Source organism: Ischnura elegans, chromosome 3 (assembly GCF_921293095.1).
Source record: "Ischnura elegans chromosome 3, ioIscEleg1.1, whole genome shotgun sequence".
Classification (NCBI taxonomy): Eukaryota; Metazoa; Arthropoda; class Insecta; order Odonata; family Coenagrionidae; genus Ischnura; species Ischnura elegans.
The window spans coordinates 50,815,045-50,839,518 of record NC_060248.1 but is presented as its reverse complement, the minus strand read 5'-3'; the positions used below and the strand labels follow the sequence as shown (position 1 = coordinate 50,839,518).

General features: G+C 37.4%; 2 protein-coding genes across 2 annotated transcripts in view; one reads left to right on the top strand and one right to left on the bottom strand.

Annotated features, from left to right (window-relative positions):
• Positions 1-30: 30 nt before the first annotated feature.
• Positions 31-13,897, bottom strand: LOC124155762 (cell division control protein 45 homolog). Its single transcript, XM_046529849.1, has 14 exons — positions 13,694-13,897; positions 13,410-13,562; positions 13,179-13,316; positions 13,027-13,098; positions 12,619-12,816; positions 9,217-9,278; positions 5,693-5,860; positions 5,318-5,449; positions 4,990-5,194; positions 4,377-4,432; positions 4,157-4,295; positions 1,755-1,954; positions 880-956; positions 31-354 (listed from the first exon to the last, which is right to left on the bottom strand). The coding sequence occupies exons 1-14, from the start codon at positions 13,742-13,744 to the stop codon at positions 290-292; spliced, it is 1,716 nt and encodes a 571-aa protein (XP_046385805.1). The 5' UTR covers positions 13,745-13,897; the 3' UTR covers positions 31-289.
• Positions 13,898-15,745: 1,848 nt separating this feature from the next.
• The window catches only part of LOC124155761 (peroxisomal sarcosine oxidase-like), a 28,361-nt gene continuing 19,632 nt past the window's right edge, over positions 15,746-24,474 (top strand). Inside the window, exons 1-2 of the mRNA XM_046529848.1 lie at positions 15,746-15,954; positions 17,340-17,488. Of these exons, the coding sequence (XP_046385804.1) occupies positions 15,850-15,954; positions 17,340-17,488 (254 nt within the window). The 5' untranslated portion in view covers positions 15,746-15,849. The remainder of the gene's footprint in view (positions 15,955-17,339; positions 17,489-24,474) is intronic.

Sequence of the window (24,474 nt, the reverse complement as noted above, 5' to 3'; positions counted from 1 at the left end):
CAGAAATAAAATTCATAAACAAAATAAAAATTCCTTCTTCGAAAAATAAATTTAATCTCAAAAGTTTTGACAGTAAAATATGTATACAGATTATATAAATTTATATCACACAAACAGACCCCAAGATGAAAGTTTTTTCTCCATGCTAAAATCATGCCCTTTTGCAGAAATAGATCTTTCGTACTCAAGTTGTCACTCCATAAAACTATTGCTGCCCAAAAGCATCACAGAGACCACTGGAATAATATATACACACAAGAAATGATATCCTAATTTTTTGTTATATTTATCAGCTCAGAAGAGAAGTTAAAGCATCGAAGAATTTGCTTCTATCTTCGCATTTCAGCTGCATACCTGAAAATAAAAGTCACTTCAGGAAAAAACCAAAATTGCAAAACAATTGATGATTACTCAAAGAAAAGCATGCTTTCCAGAATGCAGTAAACATAGCATCCGAACAGTAGTATAGAGCGTTAATTTATGCTTATATTCTCGTGTCTTGCAAACAGTATTTTAATAGCCATTCTTTTGCATCTTCAGATCACTTACACAGAAGCCAAAGTATTTCATCAGATTTCAAAAGATTTCACTTTTCTTAGACTACATTAAATGAAAATATTGCAAACATTCAGTATCATATGCTGCAGCCATCATCAGTGTACATGTTTAACAACTGAGTGGGAAGAAAATCACCTTTACTAACCTTTCCACTTTATGTACTCTCTTATCTTTGAAGCAGTGATTTATTACATGCAGCTTGAAAATTTCTTAATGATTACCATAGAAAGGGATTGACATTGGACGGCTGCACTTATTCATTCATAACTGATCTTACAGTAAAAGAGAAAATATGAGAAAAGAAAATAGATAAAAACTCACAAGAGGTATCAAAATAATCGAAGACAGCCCTTGAATTAGTTTTCTCTGCAGCTTGCTCAAATGCTTTCCCGAAGAAGCTACAAGAAAAAATTTTAAATTAGAAATGGAGCTTAAACAGCTGACCATTAGTGTTAAAGATGTGTACTATGGTCTAGTAAGTATGATCAGGGGCACAGCTAGGAATTAAGGTTAGTGGTGGTTATAGGCACAAATAGACCTGGGGTGTGTGGTATACCCACCAGGTGTGGGGGCCCTCCTCCAGAATTTTTTTAAGATAAATGGTTCAAAATGGTGAGTTTTATGACTTTCTGAGGGATATTTTATTAATCCTTACACTCTTCTATAAGTATATTAATCAAATGAAGTAAAATGGATTAAACTTAAAAGTTTCTCTGAGCTCTGGGGAGGGGGTTTATCCCCCAAACCCCCCTCGCTGCGCCACTGAGTATGATCAAGGGTTCTTATCATCAGTAGTTGAGTGCAGGATTAGTTTTGACAGAAATATACTACAACTCAACAAATTGAGCAACCAATATTTAAGTTTAGTAAAGAATAAAAGCATTCCAATTGCAATAAGCAAGGCACCAAAACAATTTTATAACTGAGACATTAATATAAAACTCATAAACTCTCAAGTAGGCACAAGAGCTACTTAAGTACCTCACCAGGCCATAGATACAGTATGTACTTCAATGTGACTCATGTGATGGTGCTTTTGACGCACTACTTAAGGTAACTGTTGAAATGACGGTAAATTCTTGAAATAGTTTTAGATAAGTTCATTTCATTTTGAGCGATATAAGGGTTGAGATGTAAAGTACACCAGTACCTATCATTGAATTTCTAGGGCTCAGCCGAATGAGGATTGTACTCACTTTCTAGGTGAATCTTCACTGACAGGAGGTATACCAAGGATAAGACAGGTTCCTTCTGCATGATCAAGAGGTGCAGAGATGACAAGGGGAAGATTTGGAGCTCGACGAGATCTTGATATTGCCACATGTGCTCTTAATGCAAAGTGTGCAAGAAGTGAAAGACAATGAGGATTGGAGAAGCATGCAGAATCTAATGCCCCCTGTAAAAAATACAATGCGGAATCTCACTGTAAATTATTCCATATTTACTAGTAATTTCAAATAATAGTCATATCAAACACACAAATATCTATGCAATGCCATAAATTTTCCAGCCAGGCACTATATTCTCAGTATTTTTTGTGGAGCTATTTTTATTTAAAAAAAAAACTAATCATTTCAACTTAGATCACAAGAAATTCCCTCAATTACCAATTTCAATTCTGCCTACTAATAGCTTACTACCAAGAAATTCCATGGAAAATACAAGAAATGCATCATTTAAAGAAATAAATGTTATCAACTCACAATGCTTAATATGAAAATACTTTGTGAATTGTTGATAAATCTTTAAAAAGCTAGTGAGAGAATTCAATTAATAAATTAATGCAACAAAGCCAGCGATACAAATTAGTTAGATTCTCACAGAGTCAGTAATACAAAATAAAGGCTGCCTTGGGAGTTGATAATTTTGGTTTAAGTACGAGACTTAAGATTCAAGCAGCTCCAAGAGGGATTGTCATTAGGGGTGAGCTGGTAATTACCTAATTCGATATAAATATAGGGCAATACTCTCCCATCAGTACATCGGCATCAAAGCATCAAAATCTGATAATTTTTCCACTACCATAATGCATTCAGCATATCTCTGTATATCTCCCTATTGAATAATTAGCTTTGCCTTATTCACCACACTGACAAATGTTTGTTTTTTGCAATCTTGCGAAATAAAAAAGTATGTGGTGCTGTATTTTGTGAACAGTATAATAGCATAACCTAATTTTATAGACCAGGAAATCGCACTTGGCCCACAATCATGTGCGTGTAACTCATGGTGTTACTGATACATACAAGTGACGGTCAGAATTTCAGACATGCAGAAGTAGGTATTTTGTTGTGAAACATGGCATCCCATTAAGGCATCTTGCAAAAGTTGTGATTCACTCATGTCTCAAGGTAGAAATAATTCTAGATCATATACTACACCTAACTTGCGAGTTCATTTGCAAAGCAACCATTAGATCCAGTTAAGAGAACTACAAAATACAAGACTTGAAAACTGCAAAGAAAAAACATGGTGACTTCAAAAAGTGCATCAGATTGCACATCCTTATAATCCTTCCTTATCAAATTTGTTAAAACCAAAAATGATGACATTCAAACCTCAACTCAGAGAAATTAGGAGGAAACTCAAACATGGGAGATGATCCTCAAGGGATTAAAATTATTACCCAAGTAAGGCAGGTGTTGGGCTTGAATTTCCTTTGCTCACATTAGTTCGAAGTATTTCTCTTACATCTCCTTTGCTTTAAACATGTAATATTTTTTAGCTTCCACTAATCTATAGAAATATTAGGAGCCTCAATATGCCATATCCCTCAATCCTCAAATTATCCCTCAAATGATAATCCCATTTTTAGACAACCACGCATGCGAATTTTTCTAGCATGAGTTGGAGGAGGCTGTAACCGTTGCCTGTACCACAGAATTATGGCCATCAAATTCTTGTAATGGTAATTTTTCATTGATTGCGAATTTCATCACGCAAAACTTCTTGTAGAAATTGGGTTATTGAAAAAAAAGGCTCTCCACTCATGCCTAATTGTCAGAAGAATGAAGATTTCTTCAGGATCTGATCAATCTCGTAGATAATTGTACGCAGTGTTAAGGACCCTAGTTTCATATTTGGGCTGAGACAAATCTTAAGAGAAACTAACTGGTTAATTCTCTTTTATTTTTGGCTTTCATATGTGCATAAAACTTAAGCTTTGAAACCCTTCAACATTTGTCTCAAAGAAGTCAATATTTTATGATCAAGAGTTTTTAAAGCAATATGTGGGCAATTTTTCTGATGAACTATTTTCGTCAAACACAAAAAATTCCATACGTGAAGAATTAGATCTTGAAAAAAATATGGATGGCAACATACTCAAATTCTTAAAATGGAATGAGTAAAAACAGTTAATAGTCTTGTCGACAACAAATTAAAGTAAATAAGACAACAGACAAAAAAACAAGGCTGCATATCTCAGATGTTTCACTGAATCAGTACAAATGTATTTTAAAATAAAGGGTTCCATTTACCAGCTGAAATGCAGGCACAGATGAACCACATGCCCAGCAGAAAAAAAAACAATAAATTACCTTGAACACAGAGATTTCATAAACTTCAAAGAAGCCTTCACAGCATTACGAAGACATACCTCTTGGATGACTAAATACAGAAATGGTCCAGCTGACAACACTTGGCTCATGTCCAATGATGTTTGAACCTGCTTAAATATACACTCTAGGAGCTTTTTGGCTTTTTCGATTCCAGAACTCAAGATGTCCTTCTGTGATCTATAAATGAATATTTTAAAAATTATTAGAGAAATAGTTTCGTCAAATATATTCATTAGAGGAAAGGAAATATCCCCTTACCTTGATAAACAGTCTAAGGCATCAAGAAAACAATCAGAGGCAGCTTTTGTTTTGCCCTACAAAAGATAGAAGCATTTGGCATCTTGAATAATGCACTTATAATCCATAGAAAAAACTACACTACTTAAGGGTAATGATGTAAGTTTGCACAGACCCCACATCTTAATACCTCAAATTAGTTACCACAAGGACAAACTGGCCGTAGAGGACATTATCTCTCATAATCATATTTCTACCTCCTCAATGATAACAGCAAATCAAAATTTAACCTACTTCCCTATTTAAGGCAACTTCTCCAACCAAAAAAGGGTTATTTTTAGCCATCGAGCTCTTAAGCCATTAACTCGGTAACTTAAGCTACATATTTAAGCTCTGTAACCACATGGCTAAAGCTTAATACAATTTTAGAGATAAGCAATTCATAGTTCCAATTAACACTTCTATTCCATTCATTTATCTTTTTATCACAGCAAGCAGAGCAAATGGAGTAACTAATTCAAGTTGTGCAGATCCATTATTTTCTTCATGTAAACTAGAGGCTTCCACTAGTTGGTGGCCAAAATATCTATACTCAAAAGCATGGTAAGAGTTTGAAAAATATAAATGCACTCACTGTTCCCTCTAAAAGTGCAAGCATTGCATACACAACATCAGCAGCACAAAATCTCGAACGAAAACCATACTGAAGAACAAACGATGCATATACAATATTTGTTAGGCCATATTTCTCTGAGACTTTTTCTAAAGAGGTCTGGAATTCTTTCCTCAAGACCAAGTCCATTGCACTGAACTTCTGACGGCTTTGAACAAGAGGCAAACTGTAAAAATAAATTACAAATTGATATCATCACCATTTACACCAATAACCACAATTCCAAATAAATACTATGATATTATTTTACAAGTTGACAATCTATGAAAAGATCTATGTGAATACTTACCCCATTTCAGCAAGGAGTTCATTTAGCCTCTTTTCTCCCCTCAAAGTCCACAGCTTCAATTTGCATGCTGTGTACATTGTGTGCTTAACACTGGCCTCTACGGTCCAATGCCTATAAAGAGCTAACCGTAAACTACAAAAGAGTTAAGGATGATCGATGATCAAAGATTCCTTTTTAACGAGCCATTGGTATAAAATGCATTACAATTTTAACGGTCAAACATAAAAAATCAGCACTTAGGAAATAATTCGATCAACTCATTACTGGTATGATATTCATTACTGAAAACAAATTCATGTATTTTGGTCAAGCAAATAAAACTTAGCTTTCTAATACCTAATTCTAGCTTTAGAAGCAAAAGTAAGAGAAGGATACTCTTTATCAAATGTTATTTTCACTCCAGTATTTTGAGTGTTAGCCTCTGTATTGTTTTGATGACTTAGGCGGGACACATGGTTTTGAAGGTTTCCTGATTCCAAGACATAGTGCTGGTTTTCCACTTTGCCAAGAATCAACTGTTCAGTTGCTCCCACTATGGCCCACCTAAAAGTTAAGATAACACCACAGTTTAGGACAAGCAACAGCCAAAATGAAATACATAGTATATGAGCACATTCATAAATATCCACCAGATTAAATAAACTTCACAGATATTGAAAGCAGAAACACAAAAATGAAAAACAGAACTGATGAGCATACTTTTCTTTGCATGAAAATTATAGCAAACTTCTCCACTATCGAAAATAAACATGGAAATTTGTGAGAAAGCAATTTTGAAGTTGTAATGGGTGATGGGTTCGACCAGTTTCTAAAATTATAAACAGCTGTTTAAGTCTTCAATTATTAAGTAAATCGATTCAATTACAAAGTCAATCAATTATATCTTCAAATATTTCTAAAATCCTCGATGTGCTCCATTTAACTTACAATTCAATCATTGTAGACAAAAAGGCACAGGAGGAAAGAAACCGAGTAAGACACAACAGGTAACTGATTTAATTGTTCAGCACTTTTCCACATACAGTGAAACTTGGTTAGTACGTTCCTCTTCAGTACGTTTTCCTCCTTAGTACGGCGATTTCTCCCGGTCCCATCCGAACAAAATACAGGTAAAAGTATTTGTTTAGTACGTTTGAAAAAAATGCGCTTTCCTGGTTAGTACGCTCAAATGCTTGCCGTGATGCAACCCGCAATTCGTTCTCTAGTATCTTCTTAAGGGTCGTAAACCTCCGAATTCATGATTTAACATATTATTATTAGCCATTGAAATTATTGCATTCATTCCACATCTCTTTCTTCGACCGTGATTTATCCAAACGCATTTCTCAATTCTTGTGACGTGTTGAATAATAAAATGCGGCCATTTATCAGGAATGTCTGACTAACTAAACTGCAGCCAATGAGAAGCCCCGATTTTCCCCACCCCGAGCTCCACACCTTCTATTGCTTCTGGAGTGCCCACTGCGTACAAATTTTGCGAGTGGGCAATTGTTGCTATTGCACGAGTTATCATGATGAAGAAATGAGTCTTACCCAATTCCCACTTTATCTAAAGCAGCACTGCACGTATTCCATAAACTCGACGTCAAGGCTATGGAGTACGTGGGTACGTGCGTATTTACTTGACTACTGCTGCAGGAGCAGACGATGTTCTGGATCTCCACACGAAGCTTAGCTTAAAAATACTTGATCTCGGCACGAAAGCTGACGACATTAGACAAATTTTTAAAAGTAAATTTCAACTGTATAATATAAAATCTTCCTGTAATTACGTCGCAATCTAATAATCTTGCGTGTTATTAATCGATATATCGATCGATATGGTTTCATTCCAGAAGCGAATGTGTACGGCTGTAGCCGTAATTTAAGGTTAATATAATTTTGTCCAATTTTTATGATATTTAAAAACAACCAGTTGTCATACTCAGGGTCGATGTTATATTCTCCGAGCAGGGGCGGATCCAGGATTTTTTTCTGGGAGGGGCACAAGCAAGGCCGTATCCAGGATTTTGTTCTGGTGGGGGCACAAGGATACCTCGTAATACAAAACGAACGCAATGATAATGGGACCGTATTAAAAATCTTGCATATTTTTGAAGGTCTGGGGGGGGCACGTGCCCCCCCCTGGATCCGCCTATGTCTCCGAGTACGCTTTGAGAAAGAAGAAATGACTTAGCTTTACTTGTCCTCTTTCTATAAAAATATATAGGATAAATCACGGGAGATAGATGCCGTTTTCATGTCATTGTCTTCGGGAAATCTATGAAACATAGTGATTTTTACTCACATGGTATTGTTCTTCATTGTAGCGCACATTTTCTTGATTATAAAGGTAAAAAAAGTTCAGGAAGGCGATCCTACGAGAACAACCGATAGTAATTGTAATTATGACGACCCTTCCACAGATTGCAGTTACCCCGACTGCTATTATTTACTTTCCTCGTTAGCACATTTTCCTGGTTAGTATGTTCATTTTTTGTGGTCCCTTCAGAAACGTACTAAACAAGTTCCACTGTAATATCTATTCCTTTTCAGTAATAGTACACCATGAATGTCCCCAGTGTAAATATGCGAGATCGAAAATCAGCCACAGTAGTCAAAGCACCAGCAGCAACGAATTACTGAAGTCCACAGAATATTAGCACAAATTATTGAAACCTGTCAAAATCGTGTCTCATAAACTTGTGGCCTACCTCTTCATGTTAAACAACTCTTAGTTATCATTTTGTTTGGTTCTTATGCTTCTTAACTGTCAAATTACCTACTTTTTCTCATATAAAATTAGAAAAGATAATACATATATTTTTTTATAGACTGAAAATTTTTCATATTGTAGGTAGTTCAACATACTAAAAATTACTTAGGACATTTTTCATTAACCAGACGAGATACTTTAATCTGCAAGTAAATCATGTTTAATTTTACACTAACACTATAAAACAGATTATGAAATTGTATCCCCTGCAGGGAAGTAAAATGGAGGTCCATACATTGAATTAATGGAACTGTTCATACAGCTTATGTTTACTCTTAAACGTTTTCACTTTCAATAGCGTTAAAATTCTTATTGCTCTGACATAGCAGCTCAATGTTCAGTTTCCTTAAGTGTATTCATCATTAAGAACAAAAATCCTGAGTGGTTTGACACAGCTCTCCACCTTGCAGGGCACATGGTCAATGCTTCCCTAAAAAACAATCTTCAAGCGATCTCGGTACAGAGGAGGATTACTTTGTTATCACATCTGCATTATACCATTTTTGTTATCCTAACATCGCTCGAGATTGAGCATGCTCTTCCAGAGACGAGTCAATGGAGTGAGGGTTCTCTTTGTGTAAGTATGTAATCATAACCAAGGAAACCTAAACAGGATCCCATCATCCCTTGCAAAGGATCCCTATGAGTTGAGAGCAAGTATGTGTGCTTGCAAAGGCTTCCGAGTATAGTGGTTGTGGCTGGTCACAACTGTGAATAATGTAAACCCCATTCCTACAAACTAGCACAATAAATTAACCACAGATTTGAGGTTTTAAACTTATGGCCATTGGAGTATAACTGTTCTTCTTTTGATTATTTATCCTAAAGATGGTAAAAGCTAAAACAGATAAAAGAGTGATACCAAATTTCCTCATTATTATTTTCTTATCAATTATTACTCTGGCTAGTGAGTCATGCTTTCTCCACATCTTTGATAAATCATCCCAATCCAATAAAATTTGCTCTTATTACTTAGAGGTGGGGAGGGTAAGAAATGGAAAGTAAAGTTGGGTTTGTTGAGAGTACCAGCTAAAAATAAAAAATGCAGACTCTTTCAATACCACAATTGCCTTTCACTTAAATATAAAAATTAATTACCTCTCAGCAGCAAGCAACAGAATAAATATATTTAAAGTCAACTCACCATATTAAGTCATGGTTGTCCTTTGATAATTTCCATGCTAATTCAAACATAAGGACAGCACACTGAAAGTTAAAAAAAGAAATAAGAACTTCGGAGTCCAAATCAATTATTACAAAGTAACATTCCTTGATAAATGCGATGGTGGTTGGCGTAACATGGTGAAACTCCTTCATGATGCACAAAGGTTAAGAAAACACTTAGCTGTTTCACATAATAACTTATTTTGTGAAACAGCTAAGTGTTTTCTTAACCTTTGTGCATCGTAACATTCCTTGTTTACAAAAATTGCTTCAACATCATAAAAAATAGCATACACAGGTCCAAAATAAAATCTGGAAAAGTGAAACCCCAAATTGATTGATCTGCTAGGCAGGGGTGCAGCCAGGAATTGAGGCTAGGAGAGGTTTGAGGCGCAACTAATACGTTGGTGTCTGGGGGTATGGCATACCCGCAAGGGTAAGCGGGAGGTGCGGGGGCCCTCCCAGAGAAAAATTAGGATAAATAGTGAGTTTTACAACTTTCTGAGGGATATTTTATAAAGCCTCACAAAATTCTATAAGTAATGTTAATGCAATTAAGTACAATGGATTTAACTTTTTAGAAAATCAGAGCTCTGGGGGGGGTTTTATCTCCCCTTTGCTGCGCCACTGCTGCTAGGTGCAGTTAGCAGTAGTCCGGATAAAATGAGGTATGACAATAACGGCATAATATATGGGATTCTAACAATACACATTTAACTAATTTTTACATTCAGCTTCTCAAAAACAAACCAAAGAGGAAATGAATATGTGCGAAGTTTTTTATGCGTTAATTTAATTTTTCATCTGGTCCCAACTCTGAAGAAATGGCATGATTTGAATTTATGTAGAAGTAGGACAATAGCAAGCACCAATTGGTTGACAGCTCTTTCAACCAAATGGTATTTGAAAAGTTCACCACATCGCTGATATTTCAAGTTCCCTCGGCGAACAGGTCATTAACACTTGAGCAAGTAAGTGCAAAAATTTCTGAGACTTGAATGGGCAGCATAAAAACCTGACCTATATGTATTACAATTCCATACAACATGTCACAGAATTTTTGTCATCATTTATTTCTGCATTTTCAGACTTATATATATTCACTTCAGAAAAATGCACCAAACCATTTTTCAGGGGAAATCTGAGTCATGCAGCACTTAAGATAACATACACTAGATCCATGTACTTACCCAATGAAGCAGCATTATTTAGGTGCAAACCAATTGGAGATAACAATGACAGATTAGGGAACTATCTTACCTCTCCTCTTCAGTCTAGTACCTCCATAAGAACTTAGTCATGCACTTACTGCTAGATCTTGATAATGGCTAAACCAAGAATGGAAAAGCAATTGTCACTCGCACGGATACTTGGTCCATATCTCATGAAACAATGTTTTTCATCTTCATCAGATATGAACTTCAATCCAGTTTTTTAGAGCCATATTTTATCTCAACCATTTCTAACACAATAGGAATACAAGAAAAATAATCTGCAGGAGATATATTTTAAGTGTATTATTTGTTTTGAGTCCCACACAAGTGCAAGCTGATTCTTTTCTCTTTTCATAAACATTTCAACCTTGACTCACAAAAAATTTCTCTGCCACTAGTGAGTCACCTACATAAAGGACATTTATTTCAAATTAGACATTATAATTAGACATTTCATACTCGCACTTCTGATAAAGACTACCCGAGTATTTTGTAGAAGTGTATAAGGCATCTTTTACTCTCCCAGTGAGCAACTGAAAATTGATTTTAAGAATTGCTGTTCAAGCAATTTCTGTTAGGAAAGTTATGAGATAGAAAAATGATATGTAACATTAAGATAGCAGGGGAGAAATAGAGTAAGTTCAGAACTTAAAATATTAGGGAAGCATAACCAGAGAAGAAATGCATTGCACAAGAGACATTAAGATAAGGATTGCAATGGTAAAAGAAAGTTTTAAGAGTAATTGGTGATTACTTCATGGACTTTTGATTAAAGATTAGCAGACCGGACTCACATAGTTTTACCTCTGAAGTGTTGCAGTATATAGCACATAGACTTGGATGATGTGAAAGGAGGAAGAAAAAGGATAAGAGGCCCTAAAGATTTGGTCGCAGAGAATGGAAAGAGTTCACTGGGAAGTCAGGAAAATGAACTACGAAGCCAAGCATGAGGCAGGAGAAAATTGCGCTATGCAATATGTCAGCAGAGGAAGAAAAATGAACTGGGTGGGGCACTAGTTGGGAGGGGAATGTTTATTGAGAGAATAGATAGAAGAATAGTGAAAGGCCGAAGGGGAAGATATAAAATAATAAAAAAATCGAAAGAAAGAAATATGTAAGCCAATATGAAGAGAACAGCTATGGGAAAAAATGGAAAAGCGGTTTACCCCATGAGTATGACTACACTTATTTTCAGGCAAAATTACCCAGTCCATGATAGCCATCATCGTTAGTCAACAATCCTAAGATTGGTTTGACGCAGCTCACCATTTCTCTCTTCTATCCGCTAACCTTTTCATAGCTGCATATTACAAAAATGGATTTGTTGGGTTGACTCTATGTTCAGTAAGATTTTAATGATTAAGAGAGATAACAAAAATGTGTCAATGCTCTGTTTGGTGAGATAAGAAGGAATACGACAAATGGATCGAGCAAAGAGTAATATGGACAGCTTGCAAGTAGGTAAAAAAGAGTCAAGATCAAAAACTACTTCTAAACGATTCATCAGGAGGACAAATGCAAAGAGGTTGTAAAAACAAAGTAGAACCAAAGAAAACTCAGAAGCATGAAGATAAATACTAACTCAGGAAAACAGTTGTTGAGGCCACTGCAGATAAATAATAACTAGTCCACACTGAGTTAATTGTACCAAATAGACATTACAAAATTATTTTTTAGTTGATTTAATACTCATACTCATAATAGTTTTAGAGGAAGTAATTTATTGGTGGCAGGCCAAGTTCCAGGAGCTAAACTATGGTGAAAATGAAAGCCGAGGTTCACCCACAGATACAGAATGTTAGTTTTGTATGTGGTGTGGAAATATGAGATTTTTCACTTCCCATTAAGAAATCCTTGATAACACTTATCAATCCCAGAATTCAGAATGAATTGATGGAAAGTTCATCCCATACATACGGGGAGATACAATTAGCAGCCCAAAATTTTAGCCGATTGAAATAAGCTCGAATTCTGATGTTTCTCCATAAGTAACCAGTCACAAATGGTATTCTTTCCATATTCATCATCTGTGAAACGATATCGATTTTTACGTGGAAATCCATTGCTGTAACACGTTAACAACACAATGAGAGGGCAACATATTACACTCCCATCCACTGCTAAACAGCAGTGCTGGGCTAATGAGATGATAATAAATCATTTCTTACCGACTGGCCGTAATAACTGAACTGCGTGTATTCAAAAAGAATACGATGACGGCTTTCTTCCCAGGCCCTTTTCTCCCGACGTTTCAATATTGCCTCTTCACTCATTCTCATCCTCTTTTGACGCGCTGATTCGACTCTCTCCTCATCGTCTTCCCCTTCCTCGTCTTCATCATCTTCTCCTTCTTCCTCGTTTTCTGACTGCATGGGTAGAAATCAAAACAGGGTTTAGGAAAACGGAATCAAAGCTTATAATTTCTCAATCCGCAGACTATTTCTACAGCAAATAACTCTTCACTTGAGTGAACCCGGGAATTGAATGCTCACCAATCCACACTGATAACACAGAGCAAATATCCAAATACGTACTTAAGCTACTTATAAAATGCACATAACTACAATACTAAGTACCTCATCATCGCGAAAAATGTCGTCGAAATTGGGAATTCCTTCATCGCTGGTAGGTTGCATGAGAAGCCTCACCTATAAAGAAATAACTCACGAATTAAGTACGCAAAATAAAGAAGGAAGATCAGAAATGAGGCTGGCGTCACAAAACATACCTGGCCATTACTGTAAACATTGCACACATCCGTCGGCCGATGATTGTCTGCCACGAAGAAGACTACATCCTCATCAGGCTCTAGCAATTCAACTATATCAATGTTGCCACCACAATTTATGAATAAGACATATTTAACCTATAAAGTGACAATACAAACAAGGAGAAATTATGAATGGATAAACGAGTATCATTTGAAAAATTAGGCCAGTTATGGAAAGAAAGGACCAACCTCACACCTATTTTCGTTGTAAGCATTCTTTAAATCACTGATTCCTTGAATTGGCACAAGCGTATAAACAACATTATCGCACCTAAACAAATATTGAAGAATTTTGCAGGCACATATTGAATCTATATCAAAGTTAACAAGTAGAAGTAACCTCTGAAACAAAAATGTGAAAACGGTGAGTGAAACAGTAACACCTTTTGAAAATCAATCGAAACTTCTGACTGTGGGACAATGTTTTCACTGAAATGACATGAAGACAGGAAGGTATTTACAAACATATTTACCTCGCCAGTGATGACATTGTAGAAGTCCCTCTTTAAATCCTCTATGTACATTATGAATCATAGGAGGGGTTTACTTTCCTTAACTGCATTACACTTTCCCTTACAATAACCTGCTAGACAAAAATAAAGCACTTTAAATCATATACACAAACACAGCAACCCATTCGCCACCACTGATCTTTCGACTGGCGCCAAAACAGATGACTTTTTGCTTCCGCGGTGGTAGCACCCTCTGCTGGTAAATAATATATCGAGAAAGCGCTAGATTCAAATACATGTATGATGAAGACTTTCGTGAGGAATATCCAGTCTGTTCGATAATCCAAAAATACGTACGCTATTTAAAATAAATATCCTTTTAGTCATAGGAAAAATTCAATTTTTTTGTAAACATCTAATTAACGCATTTGTTTTACAAAAGTATGATTCAAAATTGTACTTCTTGCGAGAACGGTGTTCGTATTGTACTACAATGAGCTTAACTAACTCAATCATTTCAAAATGAAGTTTTGCTCGAACCATTTAATTTATTTAAATAACCATAGACAGTAAATTGGGTCAAAGTATGACCGCGCTAAAAACAAGAATGAAGAAGCGACCGCGTGGCGATACATATTAACATTCCTGGAGGAACAGACGTTTTTTGCATACATATCTTTCTCGATAAATGCAACGTGAAAATACCTAATTAATCAAATTATTTACGGCCATAAATTAATGAGTAGAACTAACTACAATTTCGAAAAATAAAAATAATATTTTCGTTAAAAATTTCAAGCAAAATAAAAACATCTCACGTTTTAGGTAGATCGATGATTTTTTTTCAGATGGTGAGGAGGAGACGTGCTCACCTTTTTTGGAATGAAAATCCTCTTCGAAAAAATAAATGTGGAGGGAAAAAAGGAGGAATAATTATAATTGTCTGTAGTCGAAAAAACTTGGAAAGTTGCGACATTTCAATGTGGAGGTTTTTAGGAACACAATTTTTGGTTGATAAAAAAGAAAAAATGAGGTAACGCAATATTTTAACTTTGGACCATGACGATTGAAATCGATTTCCATACTTTTTAATGAATTACATTTTACAAATGTTTTAACTATGGAATATCGCTTAAGTTGATGTTAATGACACATATGATAATGGATACGTAATGCCCTGCTATTTTTCTGGGTGAAGACAAAGGATGAAAATGGTGGGTAATGAAAATTTTTATCTATTGCGTAAGTGGACTAATAAATTGGGGAATAGGTGAGTTTGAAAGTTAATTTGTCTGAGATAAATATTTTCATTAGTACACTATGGATATTTTAATAACTCATGCATTGTATGACATTGTAATTTGTGGTGTTGTATTAGTTTTCAATATAAGTGCTTTGGGGCCTCTGTTTCACGCCGCTCTGAGGTTGAGCGGAGTGGGTTTATACATGCACATGAGTAAGTTATTCTACACAGTGGATGTATGAGCTTTTATGAGACATTCTGTCAGGTGGGTCACATTAAAGCTTACACCTCCGCTCAACTTTCACTTGATAACATTTCTTTTCGAGATCATTAATTTTTAAAGCTAGTCATGATTTTGTATGGTCATCATTGTCTGTTTACTCATACAATAGTTGAACTTTTTTTATTAAACAAAAGATCGAATCGGTTCATTTCCGCCAGCAGATGCATCCTAACGCATTTTCATTATCAACATGTAGCGACGAATATTGGAGACTGTTTCGATCATTTTGAAAATTTTTTGGTCCATGCTTTCCCATTATTATTTTGGGAGTTAAAAATTCTAGTGTATCGTCAGGTAAGACATTATTACAGCCGTAATTGCTTGATAAACAGTCCCGTTCCCTCTATATCCACAATATGTAGGCGAGGACAGGGAAGCGAGCCAACTGATAACACCTCAGTATGCCAACAACAATGGATTGAACAGCTGGCCAATGCAGTCCTGTTTTGCACTGTCTCAATCGCTTATCTGCGACTTGTTTATCATTTGAACCGCTAAAGATGTTCCCTCTGGCGAGAGAGGCTGTCTCAAGCGAATGATAACGAGCTTGATGAGGTATGCGCTCACGACCTTGACAGCATCACATCCAACGGGCTCCTCGCGCCAGCCTCAACGCATGCGAGCCGTTCTCGATAGAAGCACATCAACAACATGTCCCCCAAATACGATCACATCGTCATCGGAGCTGGCATAGAAGGATCATGGACAGCCTACCACTTGGCGAAATTGGGTCAAAAAGTCCTTCTGTTGGAGCAGGTAATCTACGTCTCAAACATTTCGTCACATCATTGCTTTTTATGATTACTGTTGCTTTATGTTTATCGCTTCAGGCTTTCCTTGGTGGATCCACGAGTTTAGACAAGAAATATTTTGTTTGCATGCAGACCGTAGGCGTGGTTTAGGGCTCAAACCCCCGGAAATTTGTGCAGATACGGTTAATAATGCATCCTCTCCTAATAAACCCCCTAAATGTTCCACCCCCATTGATTAACCCTTCCTATGGGTTTTTCGACCTGGAAACAATGGTCGGTATATTCAAACTTAAATCTGAAACGTCAAACGCAGGGAGTTTCTTTTTTTCCGTAGTTCACACCTTATAATTCTACCCTACAATGCTTTAGATCAGCATTATTGCTACGGTATAAGCGTTGGGCGTCTGTTAGAGAGAAAATTAAATTTGAATTCGTGCAATCGACTCAAATTATTTACTCCCGACCACTTATTCCAGCTATTTTTGGGATAAAAGTATAATTAGGGAGCTTACAAAGTAATTTTTTACATCTCTTATTCCGCTCAAGAGGAAGTACCAACACAAATGGCTACACAGCCTGTTTAGTCCTTTGGCACAACTTCTTCAGCCACTCAAACTTGGGCATGGTTCCAAAAAGTAAAGCCGCAAACTTGAAACAGTGTCGCAACGTCTTAGATTTTCCCGGCGTTTCAAGTGCAGAAAGGATTCTCGGGTTTTCCCCCGGGTGAATGGCTCCATGCAGGGGCGCAGCTAGGGGGGTTTCAGGCGCAACTAATACTGGAGGGCCTGGAGGATAAGTACGGGAGGTGCGGGTGCCCTTTCCCAGAAAATATTTAAGATAAATGGTTCAACATGGTCAGTTTTACGGGTTACTGAGGGATATTTTATTAATCCTTACACTATTCTATAAGTAATCTTTATACAATTAAGTAAAATGGATTACATTTTAAAATTTCTCTGATTTCTAGGGGGATTTTATTACCCAAAATCTCCCCTCGCTGCGCCACTGGCTTCATGTATCCCTACGTTTCGAAGAACGACTTTCTCTTCATCATCAGGTAATCTTCTAATAAGGAAGATTGCAAGCATGCACTCAACCCGCATCGATGGTTAAAATACCGAGTATTACGTTTTCAAGGCCGCATTTGATCATATAATTTTTTAAATGCCCATAGTAAAAAATGTATGATGGCTTGTTCCTTATTAGAAGATCCCCTGAGGATGAAGAGCAAGTCGTTCTTCGAAACGTCGGGAGATATGGAGCCAATTAGCCAGTTTAAAGCCCGAGAATCCTTTCTGTATTTAAACAGTGTCTCCTAGATATTTATTGATGAAACATATTTGTTCTAACATCTGCCTTTTACGATGTCCCTTTACTTTTTTTTAACAGTTCAACCTGCCTCACACCCGCGGAAGTTCGCACGGTCAGACTCGGATAACCCGCTATGGATACGTGGAAGACTTCCACGCGGCTCTCATGGAGGAGGCATATCGCAAATGGAGCGAGCTGGAGAAAGAAGCAGCTGAGACGCTCTTTGTGTGAGTACGGAGTACACAATGGCGACGCTCATGTCACCTGCCCCCCCACCCCGCCTCCCCTCCCATCTCAGGGTCACTCACACCGGAATTCCTTCTTTCCCTCTTTGTTATATCACTCCCCGACCAGCTGTTGCCTTCGCGGGGACCGGCTATTCTGCATTTCAGGCGGCTGGCGTCCAAAGCGGGCGGACGAAAAAGATCCAGAAAAGTTCGGTACCGTAGGTCTACGGGAACATTTCCCTGCCTTCGCGTTTAACCCTTTAGCTGCGGGAGCGTCAAAATTTTTCTGCCACTGTGTGCGGGACATAAACGGAGAAGATATTTTTCCGTCGACCCCGGGCGTGTGTCTAGCAGGTAGTGGACCCTCATAATCCGGGACTACCCACCCTACCCCCTGACGACAGACCATGAATACAATTGAGCCCTTTCAAAGAATAACAATTGGAATTGAAATATTTGATCGTTACTTTTTCTAAATTGAATGTAAATGAATTTTTTTCCTCAAATTTGGCCAGCATGACATTTTTATGAGCGATTTGATATCAAACAGTAATAAAATCCATTGATTTTTAACCATATTTCTCAATATTTCAACCATACTTCAGCCGATTTGAACTTTGGGGAGCATTTGGAACGTATGTTTGGATGCGGTAGGTAAAGGTAATGGATAATAAAGGTTATAATAGGTATTCTCATGAAGGTGGTCCGATATTACACGAGATGAGGAGCTGTCGAACTGGAAAATCTGAGGAGTAAAATCATCAGTCCTGGACCAAGAAGATGATGCGGATTCAATGTCTTCAGCCAAATTGAATGGACCACCATCGCCGGAATCATTTGCATCATCCTCATCCGTCTCAGTATCCCTGGTAGACACAGACACATCGGAAAAATTTCCATCCTCACTCTCACAATCAGAGTCGAATAAAATATTGAGAACTTCATCCTGGAGAGAAACCTTTCTCCTTTTTGGCCGAGATGGCAAATTTTCACTATCCATAGTGACAATAAATGAAGAGATTCACAATATGTAGTCACTCGAGTAGGTACTTGATTAGGAGCAAACGTACACCACCGAAACTCTAAAAAAAACTGAGCAAAGATCAATAGAGCATGTGGAAAAGACAGGATACTCGAAGGGAAACCCATTCGGTGGGAAATCCAGAACGAGATTATAATACTCAAAGGAAAGAAATGTCCTTGGTAATTACGCAGGTACGACTGACCCACCACCGAAAGTATAAGAAAGAATAACCAATGCTTTCAAATAAGTTTCCCCGGCTAATGGACAATGACAAGATTAAAAAATTCCTAGGAAATGTAAGGATTCATTGGAATTGTTTTCTTCGTGAATGTGCCGCGGAGAGCTGGGAGCTCTCTCCCTCGGTGAAGGGATAATCTGGGTAGCGCTCCCCGTGGTGAGGGTGCCCAGTCCTCGAAAGACGCCTCTGTGCTCTCTGCCACTAGGTTGGGCCGAGTTCAAGCAACCGCGGAAAGGATGGCAATAAAATCCTTAGGAAAGTCTGCCAGTGGTAAGAAAATCTGGTCAAACGTAGAAAAACGTTTTTCCCGCACTCACCATGCAGAACGTTTAAAAACGTTCCCGCAGCCTAAGGGTTAAACAACGACGAGGCTCTCCTTCAGGCCTGCGATCGACCGTCATACATTTTTTAGGATGGCCATTTAAAAAAAGATGGTCAAATATGGCCTTGAAAACGTTTTACTCCACATCTTAATAATTGACGCGAGTGTCTGCTTGCACTCAAAGTGATGCTGTTGTATACTTGCGCATTCATAGTCAACTAAAAATACCACAGAAATCAACCAGGGTTAATGCCCAGACTGACTTAAGCACACACTGAAGTATGTAGTACCTAGTGTTTCCAAATCACATGGTAATCTTGGTCCGTCATAGAGCAACCCGAAAAATGTATTGGACTATAATTTATCGCCTGTGAAAGGTATTTTGCAATTAATATGCCATCTACACTGTATAAGTACACTAATTTTCCCTAAAAGCCTTAAAATCGTACATAATCCAATATTGGGCATTGGGAATCGGCCAAGCAAATGCTCGTTTTTAAATACCCTAACCACTAGATATTTAGCCGACCCTCGTCACAAACTCAGGGCCACCCAGAGATCTTTGATGGCCTGGGGAAGGGTTCCCTTCAGGGTCCCATCCAAATTTTTTTTACCCCCTCTTGGGGGACCCCGTCGCAGCTCCATCGGGGTCTGGGGTAAAGTGCCATCCTGCCTTTAACTGACCTTTTTTTGACCTATCTAGGATATTATTTACCTCTTTATGGGTTCTTTAAACTAAGCATCAAAATGGTTATATAAATCACATTATAATTCTCACTTTCAATCTGTGAAATTGAGAAATTAATGCATGTAATGGTGCTCATTATTTACGGTAATTATAACGACTAAAACATTACCGTAAAAAATTCCTTGAAGAAACAGGCACTCGACCAAGTCGCAAATAAATGATACTGCAGACAGGCTGTAATTATTGTGAAGCAAGTATCCCAATACAACTTCTCATTCGATCAAATTTAATTAAAAAAAATTAAATTTAGCCTAAAATGTTTTAGCACATTATTTAATTTATTTTCAGAGGAGAAAATTGATTAATTGGTTCATTTTTCCTATTATGACTAATTATAATAAGATATTCTTCTTCCAAAACTTTTTCAAATATTGTGTCCACCGGACGATATTTTCCTTATTTCTACCGCCAGTAAATTGTCGCAAAAGCATATATTTGCATATCATACTGTGCATCATTCTGTATCATCGACATATATGCAAACTTCCAACTTCCACACAGAAAAAAACTGGTGAGGTTTTGGCTACCTTTTTCCGATTTTAGTCCGCTGTGTTTAGGTGTTTAGGTTTAGTGTATTTTAGGTATCACGGAAGGGAGGGAGCGACATGATTGAAAAAAAATTCACAAAAAACTTCAAAAAATTCAAATTCTCGTTAACTTTCAATCGCATCTATCTCGTCCACTTTTCCCTCCAAATTCATTTCTCGAGTTTTGAATTAAATCAATTTTCAATGAAGTCACAGTTTTCTAGGTATTAAAAAAAGAAAACGAAAAAGCGACCTTTAAAAGCCCATTAACGCCTGAATCCATTCCACTGAATTTCATACAAATGAGTGACGTATTCGCGATTCATTTTAATTTTTTGTCAGGAATATCAATAAATTCATCAGGATGAAGTCAAATAAAAGTCAGAGAATATCAAAATTTGGTACCCTACTTTCTTAATTGATTCATTCTCTTTGAAGAATCAGTCTGCGGTGTGTTTTGATGTATGTTCTATTTATTCTCCAAATTGCCTGCAACGTGACCAGAAAACGATTCTGGGGAAGATAGTTTTCTCTTTGATCAATTGAAATAACATGATTTCTATATCTATACGAGGATCACAGCGCAGCAATGGCGGATTATGGGGGAAGACGGGAGTAAATCGGTCTCCCCTCCCCCGTATTTTCTCGGAAAATTGAAAAGATAGTAATTTTTTTAGGTAACTTTCCGATGATAGCTTTTATTATATCAGGTTAACAAACAATGTAAAAAAATCTGATGAATATCTAAAAGCCACTTGTCTACTCATGTCAGATCTCAGCTGAGAGGACGCGTACCACCAAGGCGCTGCTCCGCGGTAATGTAATGTATTCCCCTAAAAACATGGGCGTACCCAGCGAGGGGCAGGAGGGGGCAGCTTCTCCCCCCCCCTAGAAGCAAAAATCGCAAACGTCTTTAAGGAAAATAATATTTTTTCAAGCAAATAATTTAAAAAAATAATAAAGAGCTGTTACAGTTTCCTTAAAATTTTGATTTCATTCACCTTTTCCATGCTTAAATCCTACCTACAACTTGAACAACCATGGCTTGCCCTCCCTAATTTTGATCCTATAAGGTACACCCTTGCCTCAAAACAACGACCATAATCCTCCCCTGCAGCACGATGCACTTTAAACGGATCTTATTTATTACTGCACCGATCACGTTGAAGCAATGCTTATGACATTACTTTAAAGTTTATAAAATTTTCAATAGGAATCTTTATTTGCCAGGATTGGCTTGATTCAGCACAGGGGAAAGGATGCAACCCCCTGAAGTCCTTCGTCCATTATCCCTTGATTGGTTCGGTCGAACGGGTGGGAATTGGATAACCTTGTCGGAAGTAGGAGCCATTTTGAGCGTGGTCATACCTTATATTTTAAAAACTGGGTATCATTAAAAGACGCTGATATCGCAGAGGAGAATTAACGGCTGTGTGTACAGAGAATTGCCCGTAATACTCGTTGCGTATAAATGGAGAAATGATGTGCAGTATATTTTATAATTTATTAGAAACTTATGCATAAGGATGCGAATAAAAATAATCCGGCATAATCACGCATTTGCTTGCCGTATGATAAAAACAATTCAATGCCAGATAAATGAGAAAATATTTTGCACAAACAACCATTTTTTCCATGGAGAATACATTATATGTGTAATGTATTAATCATGATTTTTTCTTAAGACCGACCTTCAACTGATATTACCGAGAAAGTGGCAGCGAAAATCGGAAGCTGGGTCGCTATTAATTTTTTAAAATTTTCTTATTTATAGTAATCAAGTTGAGCTGCAAATGATTGGGTGGGGGAGGTTGGGCTGATCCGCGCGATTTTATTTCGAGTTGAGCCGTCCTCTCACTGCATAGGGTTGAGAACCACATTACTGTTACATCGGAAACCTTTATTTTATGCCTTTCGAGTTCCGTTTTGTGAGCTATTCGCTTCCTCGCTCGACCCTGAATATGTATCCTGTAACTTGAGGTAGGCCACGTGAGGCTTTCAAATCTTTCGAACGCAGCAAGACCATAGAGCTTCCTCAGCATCTCTAGGCCGTGCAGAAATACAAGCAAACACTGCTGCGGTGTCCGCTCACACTTTACGGGCTGACTGCCGCTGATTAAATTGCATGCTGAACATGCGTCTTCTGGATTTATGATGTGTTAATGTTTGATCTTTTATCCCTTACGCTGCAATCAGTGGCGGCTCGTGAGTCAAATGCTAGGGGGGGCGCACTCCACCGGGGGGTCATAATTTTTTAATATTTCGTGTATTTTATTAAGTTTTTACGGCAATCTAGGAATTGAATTCTGTGATGCCATACGTTCCGTTTTTTTTCAACAAAAATACCTAGTTTTCCTAATAAAGCTTGATTAATAAATACTAAATGCAGTAGACTCTCGGTCATACGGATCGGCTTAGTCCGGACTCTCGATGATACTGATCAATGATCTTGAAGAATACAAATATATTTGCTGCGATATTTTGCAAATACAAACGAAAATACGTAACTTTAGGTTTTAGCGTCTACATTCTTCGTGCGGATATGCCCGCAATACACTTCTGTTGTTCGTTTTGCAATCATAATGCGTTATTTGTCAAATCTATACAACATTTGCAATGATTTAGGTAGCAATGACACTTGTAACACCTGAGGAGGGAGGGGAGTGTCACTGACTTCCACTAGGCAACAAACACGGCTAGAATGCGCGCGCTTTGCTATTGCAGATGTAAACTTTGATGGCGGTGTTCGCGTTGCTTCTTGAATACAGTATGATTTAAAATCAACAATTAAACATTTCTCACACATTTTTAACAAAATATGAAATACTCACAGGCTTTTAGTTATATTGCAAAAGTCCATCCTTCTTTCATTTTGTCCAGCAAAATGATCAATTACACGTTCGTTGAAATCAGCGCTGGACAACAATTTCTTTCTGATTGAACACATGGCAAGGGCACTAGTCTATAAATAAACAAGGGACGACACAAAATAGGCCGACGAAAAATACGACCAAAAAGAACAAGGTTCCTGGACACAGAATTGGGACAATTTTTCCCTATATTTCCCTTAAAAAAACGAGCACTGTTGATTAATTCAAAATTGTCATCTTGAATGTACACACAGCACTAAGAAACTTCTTAATCGGCAATTACGAACAATTAACTCCTCGAAAATGATGTCTGAACTCATTTCACTCCGTTCTTTCCGAGAGTCTTGCCGTTACTATAAGGACGACTCAAGGGAGATAGAAGTCGTGGTCCACTAATGCTGATTCAGCTGAGGGACGAATTTAAGGTCAGCAAAGGCATTCAAGCAAACAAAGGACGTCACGGACCATCTCCTTGAGTCTAAGATTCATATGTGGTAAACACACGAGACACCAACGGGTCGCATTTGGAATAACCGTGTCTTCGAAATCATTGCCATGATATAATAGAATATAAATTCTAGATCGTAAAAGACGACGACTCTGAGCCACAGATACGAGTTGTAAGGATCTCCGCACTTATATGAACTCTTCGAAGCCACTTAAATCAGACCGAAGTGGGCATTTTCCGTCAGACAGCTACCGCTCTGCCGCTGAGGAAGTAGGTGAACATGAACTAATACAACAAGGACGGCTAGAAAAATGATGAATCTACACACAAAAGGTGCATTGTACGCGGCACTTCATGACATTAATTGAATGACTCTATTTAAAGTCGCGCTTAACGATTTAAATCATATTTAATCCTTCACCCTATCACGCACGCAACTATTTCTTAAATTATAAATCAGTGGGGAATGTTAACTGATTTTTCCTAATACTGCAGGTCTTTTGATAAATTTATCTAAAAAATAGGTACCGCATTTCTAATCATCGGGAAGATATGAATACATAGTTAAGGGCTAAATATTATAATATTAGTTTCCCCAAGGTTCTTGAAATTCGTAATCATAACAGAACTGTGTCAAATACTCGAGAATAGTTTTCCTTCGTCAATACGGCCTTTAACTGGTTGGATTTTATGTGTTCCGCAATTCAAACACCAAAAAACGCAAGCATAATGGGATAATTTATTTAATGTAGCAATACCTACCAGTAATTAAAAATTAAAATAGTATAACTACACCCAGTACAGTGACC